The 27,660-nt window shown below is 35.9% G+C and overlaps 1 protein-coding gene across 1 annotated transcript; it reads right to left on the reverse strand.

Moving 5' to 3' along the window:
- Window positions 1–230: 230 nt before the first annotated feature.
- Window positions 231–27,549, reverse strand: LOC139689507 (disks large-associated protein 5-like). The gene is made up of 13 exons (XM_071586667.1): window positions 27,225–27,549; window positions 24,388–24,665; window positions 24,251–24,292; window positions 23,441–23,675; window positions 19,120–19,276; window positions 16,633–16,894; window positions 11,303–11,486; window positions 9,509–9,624; window positions 7,261–7,333; window positions 5,088–5,135; window positions 3,797–3,865; window positions 3,179–3,277; window positions 231–491 (listed from the first exon to the last, which is right to left on the reverse strand). The coding sequence occupies exons 1-13, from the start codon at window positions 27,388–27,390 to the stop codon at window positions 433–435; spliced, it is 1,788 nt and encodes a 595-aa protein (XP_071442768.1). The 5' UTR covers window positions 27,391–27,549; the 3' UTR covers window positions 231–432.
- Between the last annotated feature and the right edge of the window lie 111 nt (window positions 27,550–27,660).

Below are 27,660 nucleotides of genomic sequence, written 5' to 3' on the forward strand. Positions count from 1 at the left end.
CGTACTATTAACAACGATAACAATGGTCACATTTACAAACACCCAAGCCCTAGATGGAGCGAAACTCACCCAGGCGGGAATCGAACCCGCGACCCTTGGAATGGCAAACGAGGACGTTACCCCGCCGCCACTGGGGCCGGCAAAGAATAATATTATAAAATCTTAATAAAACAAAGAGAAATATGACAAAGGTGATCATTTCTAAATAAGGTTGGCAAACGAGGCCCAATTAAAAAAATTTTTTATTGTTCATTTTCAAAGAATATTAAATACATGGTTACAAGTTTGCTTTAAAAGAAAATATATGAATGATAAATTGATAATACAAGAGAATACAGAAATGACAGAACAAGAATGAAGTGGTTTTATGCAAATTATACACAACATGCTATTCAATACTTTGCATAAAAATAAGTAAAAAAACTACAAAAATTAATTGCCATTATTTCCAGAAAATCTTGGAGACCTTCTCCGCCCATGAGAAAGACAATCTGAAAAAGAATGCACATCGGACCATTCAATTAAGTGATTTACATAGATGTTATTAATCATAAATACACTCTGCTGCAAAATATCTTAACTGGTTCTTTCAAATAGTGTTGTACCATTTATTTAATACGGTGCTCAAAATGAAACAGGTGAGCACATGTGATGCTACCAGTTTTGCATTGCATTAGAAAAGTTGATTTGAGGACAATTGCATGCTTGATCTGTTGGAATTTACTTGAGACAAACTCATATCAGGAAGGAGAGGAAGATTCCTTTCTACATTCTAATAAAGCTAATTTCAATTGCTGGTAAAAAAAATACACTTTTTATTCTCAAATACATCTGTTGAAACCAAACAATATAAATTGCCCCAAACACCAGGCTAAGTAGAGGGTTTGGAGTACCAAATCCTTAATATAGATGGAAATGGTGGAAGTTTTGTGGAAAATTAATTACATTTGTGTACAAAATAAAACTTTACAGCCGTCTCTGGCGAGCTGTCATATAACTTGAGCTGCATATGAGTTGCTGGCTCCAAAAAAGTGAAAATGTATTTACAACAATCCATACCTGCCAAACAGCGCACAGAAACCTAATTTTTGAAAGCATTCGACGCCTTTAATCTAATATGAAGATTGAATATAAACATATTCAACGACTCTACTAAAAATTTAGCATAGGTAAGAGTTTAACTGTGATTTCTAGAGGTGCAGAAGTGGTGTAGCTCCTTTACTGATTAACAAGAACTTTGAAAGTGACTGTACAATAAAACATGCTAGACATATCCTGTACATTGAAAACAAGTGGTAGGCATTGTAACATATTCGCTATCATTAGAATACTAGGCATGAAAAATATTCTTGACTAGTTGATTAACTGGATCCTTTGAGGAACAGGTAACCAAGATGAGTCTTGTTTTAAGGATGGTGGTAAAATTGTCCGGTGACAGATTTTTTTGGAGCTATGAGCAGATTAGTGTTCTTGTCCTATCTATTTAGATGGGTGGGAATTTTGTATTGAAAAATAACTCATAAGTAGAAAATAATGCCATATGGAGGATCATGGCATCAAATTCTGATGAAAAAAATCATCTCCGAGTTCAATACATTAAAATGATTCTCATCATGAAATCAAATAATATCATAACAGCAAATGAATTCAAAAAGCCAAGTGTTAGTCATATAATAGTTTTGTGGTGTCCTAAGCTCTGTCTAACCATTATTGAAAGCAGACGGCCTCTTATTCCCTCACAAAATGATCACCAACCTAAACTCCACTACCCCATTATTGTCTACAATATAGTATGTATAGGGTGCGACAACATAACTTCCTTTTTTGAAATACACGCCAATCAGGCTGCAAAGGTCGTAGCTAAGTAAGAGTGGTCACATTTGTCATCCAGGGTTCTAATGTTTTTCTCCCACCCCAGTCAGTTGCCATCATGCGTTGGAACTGTGAGGAACGTGCGTTTGCTGTCGAGGACTACTTTTTGCACAGCTATTCTGTGATTGCAGCCCAGCAGGCCTTCCAAAATCGCTTCAATGAAGCCCCGTTGGGTCCTGCCCCGGTAGTAGTGGTATTTAGGTGAGGCGACCAACAGCTGAGGTCATTTGCACCATTAGGGATGGAGAGGAAAGGATGAAGGGTGGAGAGGAACTCAGTGTTGACATTAGCCTACTCTGTATGAAAGGCACCAAGGGGTCCGCAGCTTAACGTCCCATCCGATGGACGGCTTACTCACTCAAAGTGCCCTCCACAAAGTAACTCAAGTAGGTATCAAGATACCGTTGAAAAATATTCAACACCACTGGGATATGAACCCACCCTGTCCTGAACCAGAAATCAATTGTTACATGGGTCACTATGTTCAGACAAACCAAAAGTGTAACAAGACGAAGAACTGGAGTCCCTTGGCCCATCAGATCACCTAAGAACATTGAGAAAATGAGAGCCGCCATCTTGCAATCCCCACGGCATTCTGCACGCAAACATGCATCAGCCCTTGGACTTTCTGATTGTTTAGTGAAGCGAATTCATCATGATGGCCTTCATCGCCATCCTTACAAGTTGGCGATAGTGCATGAACTCTCTGAACGTGACTTCAATTCTTGGAGGAAAGCATGTGAGGCTCTTCTCGAAAACATTCCTGAGGACACAATTGTGTGTTTCAGTGATGATGCCCATTTTCACGTGGATGGATATGTCAACAAACAGAACATTTGCTACTGGGCCGACACAAATCCCAGATAAAACATGCCAACAATAATCAGATGCCTTTTCATTCACCTAAAGTCAGTGCGGTATGCAATTTCCTCAGTCGGTATTGTTGGTCCCTGGTGTTTTGAAGAAAATGAGGTCACAGTGACAGTCACTTCAGACCGGTATTTAAACATGTTGGAGGAATTTTTTTTCCCGAGACTTGATGAACTAGACTTAGGGGATATTTGGTTGCAACAGGACAGAGCAACAGCTCACACTTCAAGGGCATAGAAGGCTGTATTGAGCGAGCACTTCCTGCAGCCTCATCTCAAAAAGGGGTGATTTGGAGTGGCCAGCCCACTGTCCCCAATTCGGCCCCTTGAAATTTTTCTGTGAGGTTTTCTGGAATCCTTCATTTGTGTAGTACATTTTTAAAGTAAAACTATTACTAACAAATTCATTTACATTTGCAACTATCCTATCGACTCACCTTGGAATGGACTTTCCCAGCTTATGAGATCTTTATCAGCATCAAAATTTGGAGATTTCAATAATAGCAAATTCTGCTTAACTCCAGAAACAGGAGTACCTAAAATAAGAGTTTTTGATGCTTAATTCTGGAGGCATTTATTTATTCATTCTTAAATTCTAAACGAATGTAATCACTCTAGACTCCAAGAATGACAGAGAGCTTGATAATTAGAGGCCATTGAGCATTGGGCATGTGATACAGATATGAGAACCATAAACACAGTTATCAACCCAAAAGTCAGTTTGTTGGTGATAGCAGAGTTCACCCAATACTAAGCCCAATGGCATGTGAAATCCACACTTTAATCCTAGGGAGGGCTAGATCCTTTCCCTGTGCCCCCTAAGGTTTTTGAGGAAGTTCTGGTACCCGAAAAATCACATAGCTTGGGTGATTCCTCGGGTGCCAGAACATATATGGATATCAAATTGATAACTCTGATTTTATTCTCATACAATGTAACGTGAATATTTGACTCCCAGAATCTCTAAGCAATAGCCATTATGATTTCACCGGCTGAAACTCAACATAACACTTCCAATACAGTTGTTAAATAATAATCAACTATAAATTCATTACCTTTGAAAACTCTAATATGGGGTGTGCTGCGAACTTTTGCCTCAATGATGCGATTTTCAGGGGTTGTGTCTGAAAAAATAAAAATGTCTAATGAAAAAAAATGATCACCATGCACTCACAACTGGAATGACTACATAATATTTGGCAAAAAAAGAAAGACAAAATAATCCCAGAAAATAATTATGCTGAAAACTTCCATAGCATTAGTTGGTGAAGGTGACATTCCGCTTTTGAATTTTCCTTGCAAGGCTGCCTTTTTTACAACAGTTTCACCTCATGTCATGGAAATATCTTTACATCAAAGTGATCTGCCATATATTTCAGCAGCAAATTGTAGGATATAATGGCTGCTGTTGAGCTTTCTGTGTGACTCCTGAGTCTTGTTTTACTCGAGTACTCTTATTGGCTGTTCCTGAGAGAGGTTGAATTACCCATTTCCACAGTGAGCTGAATGCTTATTCATCCACCCAGGTGCAGTTATTCAGATTCATCAGGATTAAGTGGTATTAATAGGTGATGGCAGAGTTCAACCAATGCCAAACGGCATGTGAAATCCAAACATTAGGCTAGGGGGACCAGATCCTATCCCTTCCACTTTCACTTCCCCAGAGAATCAGCAAAAATAGTGATTTTCCATCACCAACACCTTTGACTTGTTGAAGTACATTTGGTTTTCCGGTTCACAACATTCATCTGCAACAATTGCTGGGATAGAGCATTGTTTCTTCTCTGCGACCCTCTGGTGTTGCTCAATTCTACATTGTCGTGCTTTCTCTTCATGCGTAATGCTGTATTTTCTACAAGTGAACTTGACATCATATGTAAATGAGATTGGGAATCAAGTTCTTAGATTTTGGGATGATGTCATCCATTTCCTCCACTTAGGAGATCCTTGTCACCATGTTATGCCTGCTTAGTGGTTATCTTATCTACTCCACTATAGCTGGCTTTCCTTCAATCACCTCTTTGGTTCTTTTTATAGTTGAAGAATGTTGAAAATTTCTTAAAAAATAAAACTGGTTAGGTGAAAAACTAAGTTTTTCTCTAGTTTTAGGCCCTACACCTATTTACTTGTTCTCTTCTGACCACAGTATCTCAGCATTTTAATTACTAAAGGAAGATTACACCATGAAATTTTGTATTGTTTGAATGACATTTTACCATTTTACTAAACTATGTAAACATTTGAATTTCTTGTTTAAAAAAATCATATTGTATGACCAAGCGAGAATATTAAATGCAATTTTCCAATTAAAAAAATTCCAATAAAAAAATCCAATAAAATAAATACCTGCAAAGGTAACTCTTCTTGAGGATCTTCTTGGTGTCATGCTGTCACCTGAAATTTGAAAAATAAGCCCATGGGTGATTAGTGGTGGTAAGCAAGTCATTAGCAGATCCAACAAAAAACAAATACAGTAAACTTAAGAGATAGTTACAGCCAATACTTTGTGGAAATCAATTTGTAAAGCATGAAGGAAGAATCAAAAAAACTTTGCGTTTCCACAGGAAAGAATTTCCTGCTGTCGACTAGTTTTGCTACATCTAGACTCCAGTCCAGATGATGCTGCAGTGTAGCGAAAATAATCGACAGTTATAAATTCTTTCCTGTGGAAACAAAATCTTTTTGATTCTTCCTTCATGCTTTAATAACAGTTAAAAAATACCTGACTTTTAATTTATGCATTTGTAACTTAATAACAAAGCTTGCACTTCAATCAGTACTAAAAAAAACAATTTGGAAGCATGTATTATTAGTTAATACTAACTGGACTGACTTTTACAGCTAAGGGTAGACATTTTGTTGGCAAAAAGTTGTTTCCAATTAAACATGAACATAATGTTACATATCAATTTTAGCAGAAAACCTACTGTCCTAGAGAACTACCAATTTTAGCCAACACCCTCTCTACCAATGAATGCTATTGCATGTTGAGAATCAAATGGTGATTCAGGTTAACTGTAAACAGGATAACTCCGTGCAACTCTGTATTGAAAGAAATACGCCTAACTAATTTTTTCTATACATACATAGTTATTCATAACACCACACAACCTAGTTTTTGTACATCAAGATCATCAATAACTGACAATGTAGATATTCTCTGAAATCTATACCATGTTGTGCATGGAAACATTATGCTCATTCATCAAAAAACAATTGCTGATTATCTCTTTAAACTTAATAATGATTTTTTAGGAAATCTTATGGACAAATCATCAGATGCAGCCATGATGTAAACATCAAAGTGAAACTAAAACTTCATGCATTGGGTGTTACACATCTTGGCCAACCCTAAGGTCAAAAGTCTGAATCCCACGTCACGCATGCACTTCAGTGCACACTGTAACTCAAAATTTTTTTTAAATTTCACGGCACTACTCCCTCAATCACTTTCTCTTACAAATTTAGATTTCAGTTGGAGATTCACCCATTATTCTTGACTTTTTCTAATGCCAGTTCTTTTCCCAATTTTTAGAAGAAATTGAGCCTTTCCTGACATTTTCAAAACATGTGCCCACCCTGTTGAAGCAAGAAACAAAACACACCCCAGGTAAGCCATTGATATCACTAACAAACATTGATAATTTGTATATAAATTAATGAAATAAAAAAGTCTACAGCAATGTTATGGGGGTTAGATGGGTGACCTCCATACCTTTACCAAGAGGTTTAAACATCCTAAACTCTTGTCAAAGCTTCCAACACAACAATCAACCACAATTTTAACAATCGCTACCTAGAGCATAAATCTAGCCAAATGTATTGAAATGAATAATTAGTTATTTTGCTCTCTGTATAAAATTGATAGATATAACAACTGTCAGCCCAGCCTCACTAATTATAGACTTTTAACTTAGCCTATGTACAGTAATAGGTTCAAAATAGCTTTACTGATGCTATCTACCCAGACACCTTTGGTCCTTCCCAAAAGTGAACTGAGAACCTGACGTACCAGAAAAGAACCCTCCAGTTTTAACAGAGTTATGTTAAAATTCACTATGAGATAGAATTTCAGAACACCCTTGATCCTCTAACCATATCTATCTCCCATCTGACAGAGGTAATTTATCAAGATCCTCATTCTCCTCTACCCCCTAATGCTTGGTACAGCAAGCCACTATACCTCCACATCAACACTATTATGTGCTTACACAATGAACATTCAATGAATTTTTTCCAATTAATTTTAATCACAGGTTAACTAATCACTTGGAGTTCCAAGGAAGAAAACATTCTTCCTCTATGTACCTAAAATGGATTATTATTTCCAAAATAATTTCCGCTAAATCATTATATTTGTGCTTCCTGACATCACTTAAGAACACTGATCATAATATAATGTTTAGCACAGAGGATTGGACAGTTACAAACATATAAAATCTAATATTTCCTGAGTAAATAAGAATATAATTGCTGATTATTCTAATCATAAAAATTGCAAGGGACAGAATAAGTTTACCTTGTTGGCCTATCTCTTTGCGGAGGCTCAAATTCCTACTAGATCTTCTCTTTAGTATGGTTGTGGGGGTTTTCTGAAAGAATGAAATCATTACAGATTGTAACTGTCAGTACATTGTTACTATGCACAACACACTTAAAATCCATTGTGATAAATTGGAACAACTCTTCAGAAAGGAATGGCAATTGGAGAGCAGAACATAGTGTCATGCTGAGGGTGAGTTATGTGGAAGGGGTAAGAAAGAGAGCTAGAGGTGGAGGCAAAGGCGAGCACATGGTGGGTAGGGTAACTGCAACAGCAGTACAGAGCCAAAGATGACATTTTTATGTAGTCCATATAAATCTCATTTACCATCTAAGTAGATCAGCCTATGTACTTAGATGGTAAATAATACTATACAATAAATTCAATTTAATGCTGCTAATTCTCAAATTAATTAGAAAATCATGAGGAGCATAATATAAATAACATTCTTTCTATTTATTCCAAAGAAAGACAATCGTAATTAAAAGCTCCCTGATGAGTCATTTTACAGGGATCTCCAGGCTACAACTTCCTGTCACATGTTGGTAAAAACTCATGACAAAATTCACCCTTCCCTCCCTCCACTGCAGAGTGGTGGGAACCATGACATAGCTGACAAATTTCAAAGTTTGGATTGAAGACATCAGTTTTGGATCATTGTAAACAGCGACATGCATGTACCATTCCTCTGGCAGGAAACAAAGGAAGAACCTCCGCAGTCATCATCACATAAAATCCTTGCACAACAACATTGAAAATAGCAGAAAAGAAGGTTCAGAACGACCAGGATGTCTTTGCTGGCTTTGTATATTTGGAAGGGTATTTGACAGAGTAAATGAGGCCAGTCGTTCTGTGTGTCTCTGAAATACTGATGAACTCTTGGCTTGTCATCAGATTTTTCAAGAGCTGAGCAATGAGAGTTAACACAAGACACCTATTGCCAGGGATGTACTTGAACCTGCAAACTTTTGGTTATCAGAGAAACTTGTTACCCACTTGGATATCCAAGCTAGCATTAATGAAAATATTTCAGAAGATAGGGGTGGATGGTACAGCTAGGCTACCTATCTGAAACATGCACACATCTCAGACAGTACAAGTGTGAGCAGTGTATGGAGATTGGACAATGATTGGGAATAGGTTATCAGAGGGATGCTGAGGGTTTTCCATTACAAATTTTACATTTCAATGTAAATGAAAAAGGGAAAATGAGTAAGCAAAGAATGGGTAAGGCTGGAATTAGAAATTAAAGTAGGTAAGGAACTCATCAAAATGCATCAATTATGTGAGCAGGCAATCAAACTTTAGTTTGCGAGTGTGTGAAGGTAATGAAATCACTACTGTGTGTAAAACAGGAGTGTGAAAGGTATTAGGTGAGAATCCTATGACAACAATGGTGACAAGGTTATTGAGAAAAAGGCTAAAATAAACATGAAATCCAGAGGACATAAGCTAGACAAGCTAGAACAATTCCCTTATTATAGGAGGTGTTTTAGACAAGGGTAGGAAAAGTTAAGGACCTTCTGAGAGGACTCAGATAAACAGGCCTGAACAAAGATGAAGGAGCTGCCGAAAAGAACCTTAAGTAAAGATTAACGAAAACTGATATCAAACATAGATTGGTGCCATTTGTGATGTTGATGTGGGGAATCTCACTACAGCTAAAGAAGCAGAAAGATCCACATGGCCCATTGTAAGAAACAAAAGAAAAAATTTTAAAAATATTGTTTGGAAAATTGAGAAAACACTTTTTCAAAAGCTGCTTTGAAACTATCACTTATGCTGATTTTGTGGGTTTAGGCTAGTGTACTGAAGTCCACAGTTCACAGAGAGAGTAATTTGTTTAAGTATACACTCGCAGCTTCTTTATCAAATTGAAAAATTAAATTTAATACTCATAATATAAATTAAAAGTATTTTCATAGTCATAATATCTATTAAAATGACACTGAATTTTACTGGTCAAAAACTGAACTGTAAGAGATTTTATGCTCACATATTTTGAACTTGATATTTTGAAATCACATTTTTTCAGTCCCTTGAATTTTGAAATAACAAGGTTTTAGTGCAGTAAATAGTAGACTCTCATTATTTCTGCCATAAAAATATTAATTAACAATATTACCCATTACTGTTTACCAATTAGCCTCTCTCCTAACCCAAGTGGTATTAGCAGATTCTAAGTAAAGTCTAGAATTTAGATAATATAAAACACGGAACTTACATGCTGTGGTGTAATCACATCGCCAATGAGTTTTTCTTCTTCAACAGTATCTCTGTTCACTGCCCCAAAGCAATTTATCATTCCATTTTCTTTGCTTCCATGTTTTTTCATTTGTTCTGGGGAATTAATGAATTAATTACAGCTTTAAAAATGTGTTTGAACATTTACTTCACAGATAAAAGTCAACAGTAAATATGAATAGGGCTAAAAAACCGGATTGATGGCTAGTTAAATGATTCCCATGGGCATGAGTGGAGGGATTAAATGTGGTCAGTTTTTGAGTATTGGATATCCATGACGAGCTTTATTTTCTTATTTCACTAAATGCATTGATGAACATTGTATCTGGGCAGAAATGGCAGCCTGCAGAGAGTAACTCAAAAGCAGACAATTTCTGCTTTTAAAAATGAGGAACAAAATGTTGATGGAGATCAACCATACTGTTTGCCAATTTCAGTTTATTGGGCATTCTGCCTTTCTCATAGACACTTTCAGCTTTTTGGCTAAATCTTAAGTCTTTCTTCTTCGCCTAAACACAAAACGAACCTCAGTCATTAGATAGGCCTAAAAAGGTCTAGAGTGAACTAAAACAAGCCCAATCAAAACAACAACAATCAAAGAGTCCACCCCTGTGAGAGATCATAGCTAGCAGACAAACCTAGCGCAAAAGATATCATGTTCAGAAAGCACAGTTGGTGTATGAAGAAATAGGACTCAAAATTTCTTGCCTTGCAGCAAGCAACTTCAGGAGCAAAGTAACTGTTGCTGCTTAATTTATTGCCTTATAGATCAGTTTTCTCTTCCAGTCTCCCTCTTTCTACCATTGGTTATAATGATTGTTGTCATTGCTTGTGGTTTCATCTTCGCCACTGTTCACTTCCAAGGACAATAACATAATTGGCTATCCCTATAAACTACTGCATGAAGTGTGGGAGACTATCTTCTTCATCTTCACTTTTAAAGTTTACAAAATTGTTCAACTATATAATGTGTCCATGCATCTTCCTTGGGCATCAAAATTCCAAAATTCAGCTCTGATATCAGGCATAATAAATTACACTAACTTGCTCATGTTTTGGTCCGTTGTCACTCGTGTGTGTTCTCTGAAATAGGAGTCAGTGATTTCAGGCTTGACGAATCTAGTCACTTGACTGAGAGCCAATTGATAGCTCCATTCCTGTAGCCTTGAATGCTGTTTATCTCATTTTTAGTGCACACAGCTGTTAGTTACCCTTCTTGAAACTTTTTTGGTTTGGCATATTTCAGGGAACAAGATTCAGCAAAAAAGCAGTTCATATATGTATGTAAATTGATAGGAAGCCATAACTGAGGCTAACATTTTTCATTTAATATATCCTTTTTTTTATACTATATTTTCTCAAAGGAACACCTGCAGAATAATGACTTGATTCACTGCTTACACTGAGTTTGCAAGAAGGGTATCCTCTGTCTTGATATATTAATATCATGAAATTAATGGCTGCATTTAAATAATACAAACGTGATTAGCAGCAAATTGGCAGTCTAAATATAAAAAAACTAAGGCACCAGGTGTCACTGCAAAGCTGTGAGTACATGGTGCTACACCTCCAAATTAAACTAAGTTGCTTACCAAACCAAAAACTATTAGTAATTATAAAACCCATGGAAATTGAATTGGGGTCCAAAGGTATCCTTTCACAAAACTGTACAGCAGGACCAAGTTTAAAATATTTTTAAAGGAATTCTTGAATTGGGTAAAATGTAATCAATCTGAAGATTGCCTCCCAAACATTTGATTAATCACTGACTTACCTGATATGAAAGCTTTCAATGCAGACTTTGCGGCAGTTGGCTTTTTTGCCTTTGAATTCTTCTTATTCGCACCCCTCCTTCGAGTGACGACTTTTTCAGGACTTGTCTTTGGTTCTTTAACTCCAACCCAGTTATTCCATTTTAGTTGATCCAAGCTGCTGAATTTGGTATCAACATCATTCACCTTGAATAACATGAACATTATAAATGCCATTTCATAATAAAATTGCCTATTTTTGAAAAATAGGTTAGAAAAGGATTTATTCATCTATAAGCATGTCTAAATAAACAATTCAAAGTGAAAAACTACACATAATAATGCCCTACACCTTAAAAAAACTTGAAAAATCAGTTGTTGATCTAGAATGTCAATTGTATTACAGTTGCTTGTCAAATGTAAAATGTTCACTCAAAAATCACTGGGTTGATCATATTTTAAAGGCATTTAGAAGAACTACCATTATATTCACAATTATTTTTAAAAGCACTAAAATGTTCTTTAGTCTGACACATTCCACATTACAATTACCACACAATAGCCATTTTAAAAATAGTTCACCCTCAACGGTCCATTGTAAAAGAATACTTGTTGCCCACAGAGCCCCTTCTCTCTCCTTACTTTCCTCCCTTCTTCCTCCCACTCTTTTTCCTCCATGCCTAGTTGATTATAAAAGATAATTGCTGTTTCCTTTGTCTAACTTGACGATGATGACACTAATGCATGCAAACCTAGGTCATGTGATTTATTAAAATGGTCGTATGAAAGTTTTGAGACAGACTATGTTGCAGTCTATATTTGCCTATCCAAATAATCGGGCCGACAGCCGCATCCTTTCCAAGTATTGCAAACAAGTGGCAACTTGCTCGACTCATCACTCTGGCTAAGCAATTCTCCTTTGTTTCTGTTGACACGGCATGCAGGTGTTGTGACAATGGAGCCATCAAGAGCACATTTTTGATCAATGATTCTTAATGATTTTAAAAGTGGTTTAAATGAATCAGAAAGCCTTGGTTGTTAGCAACTGGCCTTTGGGGACCTTGCTCCTTCCTGTGTGACAATTTTTGGGTCGTTTCAAGAATGCAGAAGAGATCGAATTTCATTGAAAGACGAGGAGAGGTGGGAGCATCCGGCGACTGCAGTAACTGAAGAAAACATCGCCATAGTGGAAAAACTGGTGTGCGAAAACATTCAGGTAACATTTAAGGTTATTGAGGCAGCGCAACAGATTGCATAGCCAGCAGTTTTCAAAATCCTGCACGAAAATATTCGAGTCAGGAAAGTTTCATCTTGGTGGGCGCCTCACAGTGCATTCATGCTGAATGATACCGAGAAATGTTGAAAATATTTGACAGAGGCAACTATGCATGTTCCTGACATAGCTACTGATGATGAAAAATATTTTTATGAGTTTCATCCTGAAAATAAGTGCCAGTCGACTATATAAATTTTTCCTGACGAACATACACCAACAAAAGTGAAGCGGTCTTGAAGTATCACAAAGAGATTGGTGGCAACATGCTGTGTAGACAACAGTATGTCAACCAAAGGTTTTTGGAAGGGTTAAAAAACGGTGGCTGAAGGTAGTGGGGAATTATCGTACACCATGACAATGCATCTGCGCACCCAGCCACCCTTACCATGCAGTTCCTGGAGTCTATAGGGGTTAAACTAATGACTCACCTACCTTACCGTCCTGACCTGACCCCATGTGATTATTTTCTGTTCCCTACAGTCAAAAATCACATGCATGGAAGGAGCTTCTCCAGCCATGAAGAGGCCATTAAAGTCTACGAAAGTGAACTTTCTGCACTTGAGGAAAGTGTATTGAAAAATCGTGCTGAGAAATGGTTTATGAGAATGCAAAAATGTAAAGAATGCCGCGGCAAGTATTTTGAGAAAATATAGTTATCAAAATTATTTCAAGTTTCTTAGTTTTTGCGTGTCTCAAAACTTTCCTAGCGACCCTCATAGGGTTTAGTAACAGTTTTCCATTAACTGATAAATTCCTCTGAAACTGAAAAGACATCACTATTTTGACACACACAGCTAATCTACACCTTATTGGCATCTAGTCATCCAAGTCTCAAATATTCCACAATGTTGGTCACATATACTAAGTAACGCAGATTTATATTTAATACCAGCAAATAAATTATAAAATGATTATTGAGCATATATTATAACTTTAAAATAGGAAATTGTGTAAAAATCTAAGGACTGACTCTAACATGTCTGGTAAGAATCCTAAACATAGTTTACAACAATTCAAAACATATCCAGTGACATGTTGGCAGGTGAACACCGTTACCATAAGAAGTTTATATAATTAGCTCAACTTTATAAAAATTTTAATACCATTCTTCTAGCCTCACTGGTAGCGCTATTTTTGAGCCAATACAAAAGTGACAAAACATCTCTATTCTGTCTATTTGCATCATACTTCTTTTTGAAATTTCACACCTCTTTTCAGAGAGATTTTGATAACTTTGAATTATTAAAAAAACAACACATGATGAGGTAATCAGAATGGGATCATTTGACAGCGACCTAGAGTCAGTCATCTCAAAGTTTATGTTCATGATTAAGTCCATCATCGACTGCAACTGGGTGCTTCCATTTTTTTGATGGAATTGAATATTCTGCTAAGCTAGAAGGAAATTTTAGAGTGTCTTATGAATAAGTTTCACTGTTCAATGCCATTAATAAAATTAATTCCACATTAAACTGCATGAAAAGCAGCTCTATAGTTTTGCTGTTCAATGCCAAGATATAAAATACATATTAAAGAATACAAAATATTACCTATAAATTAGTGCACTATATTGTATTATCTATGACAGCAGGGTCTCACCCTCACAGTATTCCATGCTTAAACTATGATTTATGATGATGCTTACATTTTATTCAATGTTATTTTACAGGTTAAGGTAGGTTTTCAATGGAAACAATCTGCACAATGGTAAAATGATGCATTTTCTTGCTCTCTTAACATATATCAACCTGACATTTGATGCTACAATAAACCTTTCTTCAATTTCACATACTTCCCTTTCACCTTCATTCCATTCAAACCACACCTCATATCTTGGTTTTAAAAAGTCAGTTCTGAACATCCTTCATCAACATCCCTCTCATCAATTTTATTTCCCCATTGAGAAAGCTTTTTTGTCAACACAATTCTTCTCATGCTCTAACCTTTTAGACTATTTTGGTCTAAAATTCCTCTGAGATAGGTAAACTGTGCCAAGACCTGCTAATTCCTATTTTAATATTTAAGTTAGCTTTCTTCTCTCTTCAAAATCACATAACCTTTGCTTCATTTACATTTATTCTCATCCATATCTATCGCACTGACTTTGCAATGTGCCCAGCCCCTTGTAACCCCTTGGCTGACTAACTTAAGCCTGATCATCCACAAACCTAACCGATTTGGTATCCTCCACTGACTTTCATTCCCATCTCTAGCTCTTCCCATGACTTTTCAACCATGTCTTCCTCATTTCTGTTGAAAAGCATGGGTGATAATGGTCACCCATGTTTTACCCCTGTTCCTAGCACTGCCCATCTTGACTCATCATCTGCCACTTGCCCCTGAGCAGTCTGAGACAAGTATAGGTTGCAGTTAAGTCTCACATCCCTCCAATCTACTCCTATTTTCTGAAATACATTCATCAATTATACCCCATTTAATCTATCAAATGTCTTTTTGAAATCTACGAAACAGATATATACATCCAGATTGTATTCCATGATCCTGTCTCATAGTGACCTCATTAATACAATGGCATCACACATGTCTGTAACCTTCCTGGGCGATAAATGATCATCCCCTATATAATTATTTGCCCTGATCTCCATTGTTTTGTTGAATATCCAGAGAACCACCTTAGCCATGATCAAAACCAAAATTATTGTTCTGTAGTCCTCACATATGGCTGCCTTTCCCTTCTTTGAAATTGGAGGTAACACTGATCTGACAAAGTCTTCTGGCCAAATTCATCCCTCATTAATGCTACAAATTGGTCCATAAAAACTCTTCCACCCACCTTTTCCTAAACCTTTAAGTAATTCCACAGGAGTATTGTTGACTCCAATGGCCTAATTTGATTTCAATACTCTTGATGCCTTTTCTATCCCACAATCCATTATGCCTGAGATTAGCTATTCTCATCAACATCATGTTTTCTTCCTATGTCTGAGCTTGCTGGCCTTTAGTTTTCCCCATACATTTCCTCTATATATTTCTTCCATCTCTCTTGAACCTTCCTGGATTCAATTAATCATTGTGCTGACTTATCTTAGAATGTTTGTACGGATATTCCCTTTTTCCATCCTGACAGTGCTTACACCTTCCTATACAGTGCACCAATTCCACCCTTCCTTTTTAAACTTTCCATTTTCTTTCACTGCATCTTCCAAAATGCTGCTTTATTCGTATTATTTTCCCACCTCAGTTTATTCTACACCTGTCAATCCTTTCTTTTTGTCCCCCTTACAGCTTCTACATTCCATTTCTTCAAACATCTTCCTTGTTTTATCCTCTTGAACCAAATGCTATAATTCATTAGCACTAAATTATCATCTAATTCTGCATCCCCTCCCAGGGAAACGTATAAATTACATATACCTTTTCTATATCTGTGCCCAATCATAATTGCTTCGTGGTTTGTGGATGTGAACAATGGCCTAGTTTGCTGATTCATTTACTTCTACGAATAATATTCTATCAACCACTTACTCAATGTTTACTGTGCTTCTTCCTAACTTTTTGTTCCATATTATTGCCACCCCTTGTAGGATCTCTTCCCTTCTGCCGTATATTACTTTACATTTATTACCTCAGTAATCCCCACCATCCTTCTATCTCGACTCGCACAGCCCTAAAGCAGCTATATTTCCTCTCTCCATTTCTTGCTTTATATTATCCTGTTCTTAACATTGTCCTAAAATTCAAAGTAACCATTCTAACTTGTTCAGTTCTCTTGTTTTTTTCTGAGCTGCTGGTGTCACCTTCTCTTTACAAGGACTTGTGAGATGATGACCACAGAAGCAGGATTTGCAGGGCTTGATACACAGCCCAACAGGTCGGATCTTACAGTTGCCTCATTCATGACTCATAATCTGATTTATAGCCATGATAGTAGGCTCCATCACACTCACATCAATCATTTATATCCTTCTATTTACATTAGTAAAGAAAGAAAATAATGAAATAAATTTGACATTGACAATCAGCACTTGCGTTGACCTTTGAACCATGCGAATTAAAGATTTGAATTAAATCTGAATAAGTGGAAAATGGAATGGAAGTTTTTTAAAAATCACTGACCTGAATAGAGACCAAATCCCAAAAGCCTTGCAGATCACTGCAGGTTATCACTGGAATCGATTTTGAGGTCTTTTTTTCAAATGTGTGAAGCAAATCTTTAAACTGTTCCAGTTTTTCACGCATTAGTAATCTGGTTTGGCACACTGTGGTAAATATGCTGTCTTTAATCCCTACTGGAATCTCTTGCGAGGTATCAGAAGACAGCAACTCCCATTGTAAGCACAAATTATCCAGTCTATTCATTTCTCCTTCATACAGTGACCTGATAACAAAATTTATTAGAAAAATCAATTGATAAAATCTACCTTCCAAGTATGTGAAGTTTAGTATCACAGAGTAATAATACAACAGATTAAGTCCATATGAATATGTAAGAAAGGTAAAAAAATTTTGAATCAAGAAATTTGTTTAAAGTTGAAGAAAATTTCAGAAAGGATTTATTAAAGTCACTCTGGAATATATCCATGCAAAAAAACAAAGCCAGAACATAACCATTTATTTCTTCAGATAATGCATATTTTATTTATTTCAACTTTAGGCTACATTAAGTAGTGTTCCAAAGCCTGTTGATGGAGTGCATTTGAACATTTATATTACAAATGTATTTATAAAACCCTAGATCAACAAATGTAGGTAAGTGTCATGAATTTTCAACAATCAATCACAGACATGTAGAGGCATCAGTTATAAGTAATTATTACAAAGGTATAACAGAGACATCTGAATAAAATTTACTCTGCATATTAATGGATCCTTATGCACACAATGTTATACATTACAGCTATTAATGTTGATTTTGTTTTACCAGGAAACCGCAGAATGAGGTAACTCTCAGTATGGAGAAGATAGATGCCCGAAGAATGCTTAAGTTCCTTCATTTGTAAGGTAAATGTCTGGCAAATCAATGATGAAATGATGGTGGCTCAGTTTGATGATGGTTGGAGTTTATTCCCTCAAACTCTAATTTTTAAGAGTAGCCATCCTCCTCCTCGAGTATCCCATTACTAACATCAGCTAGTGGTTTATTTTCTTACATGACTTTTGCCTTGGCCCTGTAAATCTATCAACAATTATTGCAATTTATTGACTGAATGACTAACTATTGTTGAACCAACTGCAAGCCAAATGGGCCCAACCACCTCACAACCACTTTTACTGCCAATTCACATCCTTCCCATGCCACCCTTAATATTTATTAGGCATATGCCAACGTTAAAAAGCACCAGCTATGATTGATGATCCAGCCCTAATCCCTTGCTTAACTAGTTTCTCTCTCAGCTACCTTCATCTGTGCATCTTGTTCATATACATACCGCAAATAAGTCATCTTTCCCTCCAATATACTTCTTCATTCTGCAAAACATACTTCCATTGATGTTACCCACTCTACTCTGTAAAATGCCTTCTCAAAACCCATGAAGGAATACAAATTATCATCCATGTTCCTTTCTATTAACTATCTCCACTTCCTAAACCCAAAAAGACCTCCTTGAAAATGCATAGTCTCATTATGTACAATTCCAATGATGATCCTCAGCAATAACTTATGTAAAAATTAAACTTAGCTCTCAAATTCTACAATTTAATATTTGGGTGGTATAAATTTCACAATTGACCAAGAACAAATTTTACAATTGATCCAATGAAGTCTTCTAGTATATTCCTTCCTCATAAATGCTCTTTAAAAGTCAAGGTTTCTCTTCTTTCCATGTGCCCCTAAACTCATAAGTAATTCTGTGGGGATGCTATTCACTTAACAGGCAGGTATTATTTAGATTAAATTGTCATTATACATAGAAATAGTGTCTGTAACTACCACAGTTTCCTGGTGATGGATGCATATCTGGTTCCTATTATGTATAACATGCATTAGATATGGTAAGGCAATGCAGCACGGTAAATTGAAAAAATTGGGGAAGCTAGGCAAAACATATAAGGTAAGCAAGCATTCAAATATGAATAAATTATGGAATAAAATGCAAAACTTTTAGTGTATAAATCAATCACCTTGACTGGGATCCATCAATGTCCCTTCCTGATCAAGGTAAATTATTTATACACTTTGAAATTCCTGCATCTTTATGCATATTAGCAGATGACTCCATTAAAAGTTATTGTTGCAGCTTCTCCCGCAGTTCTTTAAATCATGGAATTTAAGTAAGAATGTTATGAGGAAGAGAAATGGATTGATGATGTCCAATATGGAGGATAAGAAATAGATTTGGAGAGAGTATAAAATGGATTTATAGAAATCCTAACACTTATTGCAGAGATCAGGGAGACAGTAAGGCACTAAATAAGTGGCAAAAAAATGTAAGTTGCAAAGATCTCTCACACACACATAAAGCAATAAATAATAATTTAACTTCCACCCAACAAGTGAGACACCGTAACACTACTAATTATTAAATTGGAAATGTAGCCACACACACCCTTGGTCTATAGAGGATAGGCTATGGACAAAATGTAGTAGACATGCACATTTACCGGAAATTCTGCAAGCCATCAGCATCATCCTTTGAAAGAACAGGTGTTGTAGCACTGGACAAATGCTTTTTTTCTCTCCTTCCCAGATCTTCTGGAGTATTTAGTGACTTCTCTATCAATCGTTTTGCAACAAGTCTACGAAGATCGTACGGTGTGCCTAAAAATATCATCCACTTATTGCCATCGACTGATAATTAGAGTAGACCATAAAACTTAATTTTTTAAAGTGAATTCTTAATTCTTACAATGGTTTTACAGATGTGTTTTATCCCTTGCTTGAGGGTGTGCAAACAGAGGAAATTTGGAGCATTCTTCACGGAAGTGACATGGATATAATATCTTAGAAGATACAGCCAATAAAAATAAACCTAATTTCATTCGAGCTTACATCCAAAATTATCGAGGCGAGTTTAACGAAAGTTAAACTTTAAAATATTGAACACCTACATGAGAATAATTAGACGGCAACAGCAAATACAGAAAAACCTAGTTGAGATGCTTTCAAATCGACTAGCTGTTAACTGTACAATAGACGTTAGACATGATATGATAGTACTTCATTTCTCACAAAACAATTTCCAAATCTCTTTAACTTTATAAAAAAATATTTTATGCCATCAGTAAACCTTCATGAGTAATTTATTTACTTTCAGTCAATAAAATTGAAAACAGAAATGAAAAAAGCTACTTTGATCTTGCAATTCTAAGTTTCAAGACAAAGAAAATAAAACAGCAGAGGGAAAATAAAGCTTTCTATAAGTCACCTGAATAAGATTTACTCTGTGTATTTCATATTTTTAAGGAAAAGAATTGAATGTATACTTGGTCCAGCAAAGTATCAAGGTGGGAAAATCTTCAAATAGTGGTTTGAGCTGAAGCCATTTATTGTGTGATCTATGGCAATAAAAATTTTAGGATCTTTTCCAATAGCCTATTTTCCAACCAATTTTGTTGAAGAATCACAATTCAATGGCCTCAAAGTTTGTAAAGAAGATTAAAGGTGATGAATTTGTGGTGCTACTGAATAACTATGAAAATAAAATGCCCACTTCAAAGATTGGGAAAAGAGATAAACTTCATGGAGGCAATGAATGATATGCAAGAACCAAGAAATGGAAAAGATCTATGCAAGAAGTTTTGAGGGAATAAAGAGATTAGTAGGAAACAAGGTAGTTTGAACAGCTGCTACAAATGAATCCTTGGATTGATATTCTGAGATGGTGATGAGCACATGAATGGGACAAAGCTGAAAATAATGGAAGGTGATTTTTGATCTATGCACTACTTTTTGTCAAGTGAGGCAGGCTGGCAATCTCCTGGAGAGAGAACAACATTCACCAAGCATGGTATTAAAAGAGCGTTATATGAATGGGTGAATCTTAAGGTTCATTTGTTTGCATCCTCAGCAATCTTAAAATCCCAAGTACCAAAAAAAACACATGCCCTTCATAAAAAAATGGCCAAAGCAGTAGCTTTTTAAATTGGTTAGAATGCATTTACTACTACACATGATCAAAAATTATCTAATCACCTTCTATATGTAATCAAAATTCATGAAATAGATTATTACACGTCAATCATTGCATAAAAGAGAGCAACATCATATGTTTAAAAATTGCCTTGCACTCTAAATTTATTAATTTTAAAAACATGTATTTCCCTTACATAGACAACCACCAGTTTATTAATAAATTTTATAATAAAATAGAATATTAAGTATTTACAACATTTGTAATTGTCTTTGAAAGAAGTGAGTTAAAGAAAAGAATCATAGCACATACTTCAAATTCAAAATATCATCCAAACCAAGAGGCTATATGGTCTAACAAGAGTAAAATGAAAGAATTTAATGATAAAATTAAATAGATTTACACAGTAGGAACTCTAACTAACCAAACACAAACGTTAACCATCTAGTATTTCCACTCACTTGCATATTTTATTCAATGTAACTAAATGCTCACTTTCAGAACCTTCAACGGTTAAACATACCTATTTGATTAATGATTTTTTGGCGTAATGTGATTTTTTTACAAGCACTTAACATCACTGAGTATTCTTTAACACTAGTAAAAATCTCAATTATCACAAAGCTGCCACTGTAACATGATGGAGTTTTTGTCTATCCAATGAATTCCTTAAAATATAATGGAAAATGGAATGGGCGTTTTACATAGAAAAAATGCAGTTAAGACTGATAATTACTCATGATAACATGGTGGAATCTAATCAATGAATGAAAAACATTTTGTTATATGTTTGTCTTTCTGGTACAGAATTCAAGCGTAGTCTTTTCAGATTTTCTGACATGCCAACAGCTGAAACCCTGACCTGCAAAGACTTCATTAGACACCGTAATATCATATTCGACACAATTAAACTTAATGACCTGACAGGTTTACACATCAAAATATAGTAACAAAAACACAGGCATGTGTGATATCTTGTCAAAATAGATCAGGATGAGTGAGGGTGGGAGGAGAGATTTTAAGTTTCAGGAGGAAGGAGGTTTGCACTTGGGTTAATTCCTTGCGTAGGCTAGAAGATTGAGGGAAGGCACGAAATTGAAGGCCACATATATGGACTCATTCGAGTTAAGGATATATGGACAACTATTGAAGGGGGCTCAGTTGTACAGACCATCGTAGTAGTGCAATCAATTACTACAACACTCTATATTGTAGGATGAGTTTAAATGGAAATGTGGTAAATTATTTGAAAAATTAACTTGTAGACTTCAAACATAAGTAATTGAAGAATTATTAATTTCCACTAACTCTAGTTGGTGGAGATACATCATCATTATAAAAGTTATTAAATATACATTGCATTTTTCAGCTGAAGATGTTGAAGGGGGGTTTACCAAATATCTTGTTCCTCATGCAATGTTTCTTATGTGGGACAAACGCAGAGAAACATTAGTATTAGATTTTAGGAACAACTGGCCCATTTTCAATATAACATACAAGAAAAAGCCAGCATCATTCAACACTGGACACAAAACCTCAGAAAACAACCTTTGCCTCATCAAACAAACACCTAATTACTTACTTGAGGCTTATGAAAGTCTCTTTATTCCCAAATTCAGAACAAAAATTGTTTGCAGTGACAAAGGACCTATTCCTTACTCATTACTTTTCTCTGTTTTAGAGTCAAGTGTGGGGATCGAGATGGTGAGGTGGCTATCGTACTGGCTTCCCACCCAGAGGGCCCGGGTTCAAATTCCAGCGGTGTTGAATATTTTTCAGAGGTATCTTGATCCCTACTTAAGGTGCTTTGTGGAGGGCACTTTGAGTGAGTACGCCATCCGTCGGATGGGACATTAAGTTGCAGACCCCTTGGTGCCTTTCGTTAAGAGTAGGCTAATGCTGACACCGGGTCTCTCTCTACCTTTCATCCTTTCCTATCCATCCCCTATGGCACAAACGACCTCAGCCGTCAGTCGCCTCCCCTAAATACTACTACTACTAGAGTAAATTGTCTCAAATTCCCCAACTGTGATTTTTTCGAATTGTCCCTTCTTACCTCCTTTTACTTCTCTCCCCCCACTAACTCATTCTTTCCCCTTGCCACATTGAACCTCCCCTCTTTGCAACATCATTGATTCTCACAATTTCCCATTCTCCTTCTTCATCTTAGTGTATATATTGAACGTTTGTCCATTTCCTGATTCGCTTACAACCTTCTGTTGCAAGTGCTTATTTCCTTCAGTTTCCCGAGGAGGGCCACCTTGTAGCCAAAATACGTGTATCCGACTCACACCATCTTTCCTTGTTTGCTGCTATCCCTTGATTTTCCTCAATTTGAGTAATATTCTCTGAGTATTTAGGCCCTCTTTGAATGTGTGAGTGTGTCTGCTCTGTGTTTCCCTAGCGTAGAATTCATTCCCATAAACAGTCATGGATAGTGTATGTATGGTCATAACAAAGGCATCCTTAGCGGAGTCACTTCAATCTGGTGAAGGATCCCATTTTGGGTTAAGTGAGAGTCTGTAGTTGGTCACTGGTAAGAAAGTAACATTCCCGCAAACCTTTACAGAAGGGTATTCAGGTTAAGAGATTGTGGTTGGTCAATGTTGCAGAATTTTTTCTCCCAGGAACCATCACCACATATTATAGTTTTGCTTTTAGATGAGTGCTAGCAGTGCTAATTTATTATAGCGATAAGAGATTTTCTTTCAAATTGTCATTGATATTTTGATTTGGGGTCAGTATAAAGATAAAGAATCACTCCCCCTTAATAATGCACAAGCCCTGAGACATCATATGATATTTTAATACACCTGTTAGCAATCAGAAATAGTATTAATAACATTAATTACCTTTACCCAATTCCAGTGCTTTTACAGGTGTTTGTGAAATCACATCACTGAGTGGAGATTCATTCTTTCCCTTGTGGGTAGAGGAAACCTTTCCATCACTTCCTCTTGATTTTGAGATCCAAGGGCTAAGTTGGGCAGGAAAAGACAATGAACAGGCTGTGTCCTGCTCTATGAAGTTCACAGGCTGCAATATGCTCAAGTTACTCTCTTCAATCTTTGGTAAATTGATTGGTGCCTGTCAATATATTGCAATCAATGCAATTAAAGTAAATGTTTTACATAGTACCCTTTAAGCTTCAACATGAAACTATATGATATATTCTACAAAAAAATTATGATATGATATGATTATGATAAATACTATGCAGAATATTAAATCAATGCATCCATAGGATTCAGGCAGTAAGTATTCTAACAAAATGATAAGAAAGCAAGAAACTGCAAGAGATGCCGCAACAGTAACTTTTAATGGAGTCAACCGCTAATATACAATTCAATGCAACAATTTCAGAGTGTTTGGAATTTGTCAAAGGTAAAAACAGCTTAAGTGGCTTAATTTGGCTTTCACCCTGAGGACTATGGCGCGTCGTGCATGACTACGAAAACCTGTGACATTGTATGTACGGAATTTTGTCACAACATCTTGTTCCTATAAAGCCCCCAAAATTTCAGTTTAGAGGTTGCCTCGATAGCTTCACTGGCTAAAGCACTCGGCCAGACATCCAAGATTTGAATCCCGGTCAAGGCGAATGATTTTTACACTCTGAAATTATTGCATTGATAAGAAAGCATTTTGAAAATCATAAATACCTTAAACTGATGCGATGAGGGAGCAAAAGACTTGTATGTTTTCTGCAAAAGGGAAGAGAAAAAAATAAGAAATTTTACCTAAAAGGAAAATAGCTGGAAGGGATTGAAATTTCAGCAATATTATACCATGTACTTACACTACATGATGATAGGTGATTATTTCTTCTTGTTCTTCCCGTAATATTTTTGGATCTTGCATCAGCAAGTTTAAGCTCTTCCTTAGTATTTTTCTTATTCTGTATGCGTGTTGACCTTCGCCATTCATCTGCCAGTGTAGGTGGTGGTTTGTGATGAACGAGGCCACACTTAAAAGGAGGTTTTTCCTTAGATTTTATTTCTTGCTCTTTTTTCTTCAAGATCTCTTTTTCTTTTTTCCACTTCAGTAACTGTTCCTGGCGACTCAATTTCTGAGGTACTGTAAAATTTAACAAACACAAGAATAAGTTCTTAACCCCAGGAAATAAAGGAATAGAATGCTGGTGTATCCGAAAAAAAATATTAAAATAAAATTCATCAAGGGATTCCAATGGGATTGGCACCAGTGACTAAAACAAACTAGATAGTAAGGTTATGCCTTTGATCCTTGACCTTGGCACTGTAACTTAATATACCTGACCAGGAATTATCAAGATAACAGTTCCAAGAACATTACTTGCCCTAGATACTGGTACCCAGGCACCCATACCTAGTATTTATGGTAACACCTGAAAGTTCAACTGTTGATCTTCTATCCTCAATATCCTACACAAATTGACTTAATAAAGAAAATGGCTCATGTTTACCTGAAGAATGCTAGTTACATGCTTTAAAAACTTACATAAATCAAAGAATACTAACCACGGGGTGGAAAATGGCTCATGTCAAAGGGAAACAGATTTCGGTAACATGACTAAGGCTCAGGTAAATATTTAGGATCCTTGCAGGAGAGAGAATGTAAATGCACTAGATTTTTGTTTAAAAAAGCATTATTCAAATCCCATTCCAACAAACACAGTAATCAACCCAAAAGTTGGTTTGATAGGTGAGAGTAAAGCTCACTTAATACTAGCTTGATGGCATGTTAAATTTACACAGCAGGGTAGAGGGGGCCAGTTCCTTTCCTTGTGTCACCTATGGTTGCCCGGTTAGATGTGGTACCAAAAATTGGGTGAAAAATTGGCAAAGCTTGGGTGAAGCTGATGGTGCCCAGAGACTGGACCTAGACTCAAACCTTGGCCTTCCAGTCAGAAGTCAACCTCTACCCACTGGAAAACCATTCTCCTAACATTCCTTATAGGAAAGAATGAAAACTTCTAAAACTAATGAACTGGCATAGGATTCAACTGGTATCAGATGAAACAGGCACTCCAGGACTTGTGATCATGTTGGATACAATATTGACAAAAAAATATTAAATGACTCAGCAATATAAAAAATAATAGGAGGAGATAAAACTACTCGAATGAAGCATTCAATAGAGAAATAAATCTGCAAACTAATGAGTAAAAATCTTCCAAGAAACATAAAAGAGAGGATATCCCATACATTCTACTAGAAGAGAAATCTATTAGCAGACATAATCAAAACCCTAGGAGTATGAAAAACCTCCAATAATGTATATACTTGGGGCACTATCCTAGCATACATAATAATAATAGTAACAGAAGGTATGATGGGCCATTTTAAATGTGATGCCAAAGAAAAATTATAAAATCCATTAACTTTGCGGAACACCTAAAATTATGTCTTGGGAAAACTGACGGAACAGGAAGAACTCCCGACTGCATTTACAAATGATGTACATGATAAAAATAATGGTAGACATCAAATAGAAGAAATGTACAAACAAGAAGCAGTTAGCCAATACAAGTAATAATGAGGTGGAGTTACTAAAACTGGAGGGTGGTAATTTCAATGTTCATTGCCAAGAAAGATACATTTAAAAAATCAGCAAATACTTCCTGTATCTGCCTCCATTGTAATGAATACACTTGGGATTGGGCCATTTCATACGAAATAAACCCAATGAAATTTACTACACATACTTAATTAATATCTTAATTGTTTCATACAATATATTCCACTTAAAAAAATCACAAATCTAATGAAAACAAAATGTCATGCTATTTTGTTTTTGGCTTATAAGGTTATAAAGTTTGAATGATTGTGTGACTTTCTGCATACTCATATTCATAGAAACTCATCAATCAAATTTCGAGGTATCACGGTAATAAATAAAAATGTTCTAATCTAAATTAGACTTCATGTGATATGTTGCGATTATATTTTGTAACACTTTTAATTTTGTGGTCACAACTCAAAAATTTTAATATTAATTCAAGGGAACAATATATTTTAAAATTGGAAATGTCATGCAAGGACCACAGTTGGATAGGAACCTTAAGGCACTTTTTGTTGGTACATTTTTAGTAAAATTACAGTTGCCTCGCGAATATAATATCAATTCAATTATTATGAAATACAAACAATAATCAGTATAATTTAGGGATTCTAGGTTGGGAATCAGTATGACTTAGGGTTTTGGACAAATGCTATTTTCTAGCTTATTTGAAATGTTGAAATAAATGATAAATGCGAAGGATTGGCCAGGTCAAAGCTTTCACGAGATTATTAGTTCCTAGTCAAATTGAGGCGGGTTTGTCACCTTAATGGTATCAAGTATTTCAAACTAATTTTTGTTAATACCCAAAATACCCTTTTCCCTTGAACCATCATGTTTACATGTGTACACCAATTGACAAGAAATTGGAAAAATTATATAAAAACAAAACAGATTGAAAAAAGCATTTTAAATGAGCTACGATAACATTCCCATTTTCAAGTTATCACATTTAGAAGATGCGAGGCATATCATTAATCTAGAATTCGATCACTTGCAATGAATGACATCGTTGAAATGACGTTCCTCGCAGGAAAATATAGTAATAATAAACTGTTATGAGTAGAGAATAATTACGAAAGAAGCAAACGTTACCTTTGTCTTCAATTGACTCCTCGAATCCGACGGTGATATCCCTGTTATTAGTGAAATTTTTCTGCCGGGAAAATCGTCTGTTCTTTACTTTCTCCTGAGCCCGGGAGGCTCGTTTTTCGTTGTAATTCTCTTTGTTGCAGAACGGTACCCTCCTAGCTTGATACATCCTTATTTTTAAAACAACTGCAGACTATTTACTAGACACTACAATCTATGATGTAATTGCGAGATTTTAACTACGCCCGCAATCGTATCCAGTTTTCGGGGGTGATTAATAGCTATAATCGGTATATTCTACAATATCGCTGCTTGCCCGTTTTGATTATTTGAATTATTTGTTATGGTGGTTTGTGTAAAACGCGATTGGTTGTCGTTTGGGCGATAGGCACGATCCCAGCGGCTGGTAATGAAAGCCTCATTTGAAAAAATATGTACA

Source organism: Hetaerina americana, unplaced genomic scaffold, assembly GCF_022747635.1.
Source record: "Hetaerina americana unplaced genomic scaffold, ioHetAmer1.1.p SCAF_1, whole genome shotgun sequence".
Taxonomy (NCBI): domain Eukaryota; kingdom Metazoa; phylum Arthropoda; class Insecta; order Odonata; family Calopterygidae; genus Hetaerina; species Hetaerina americana.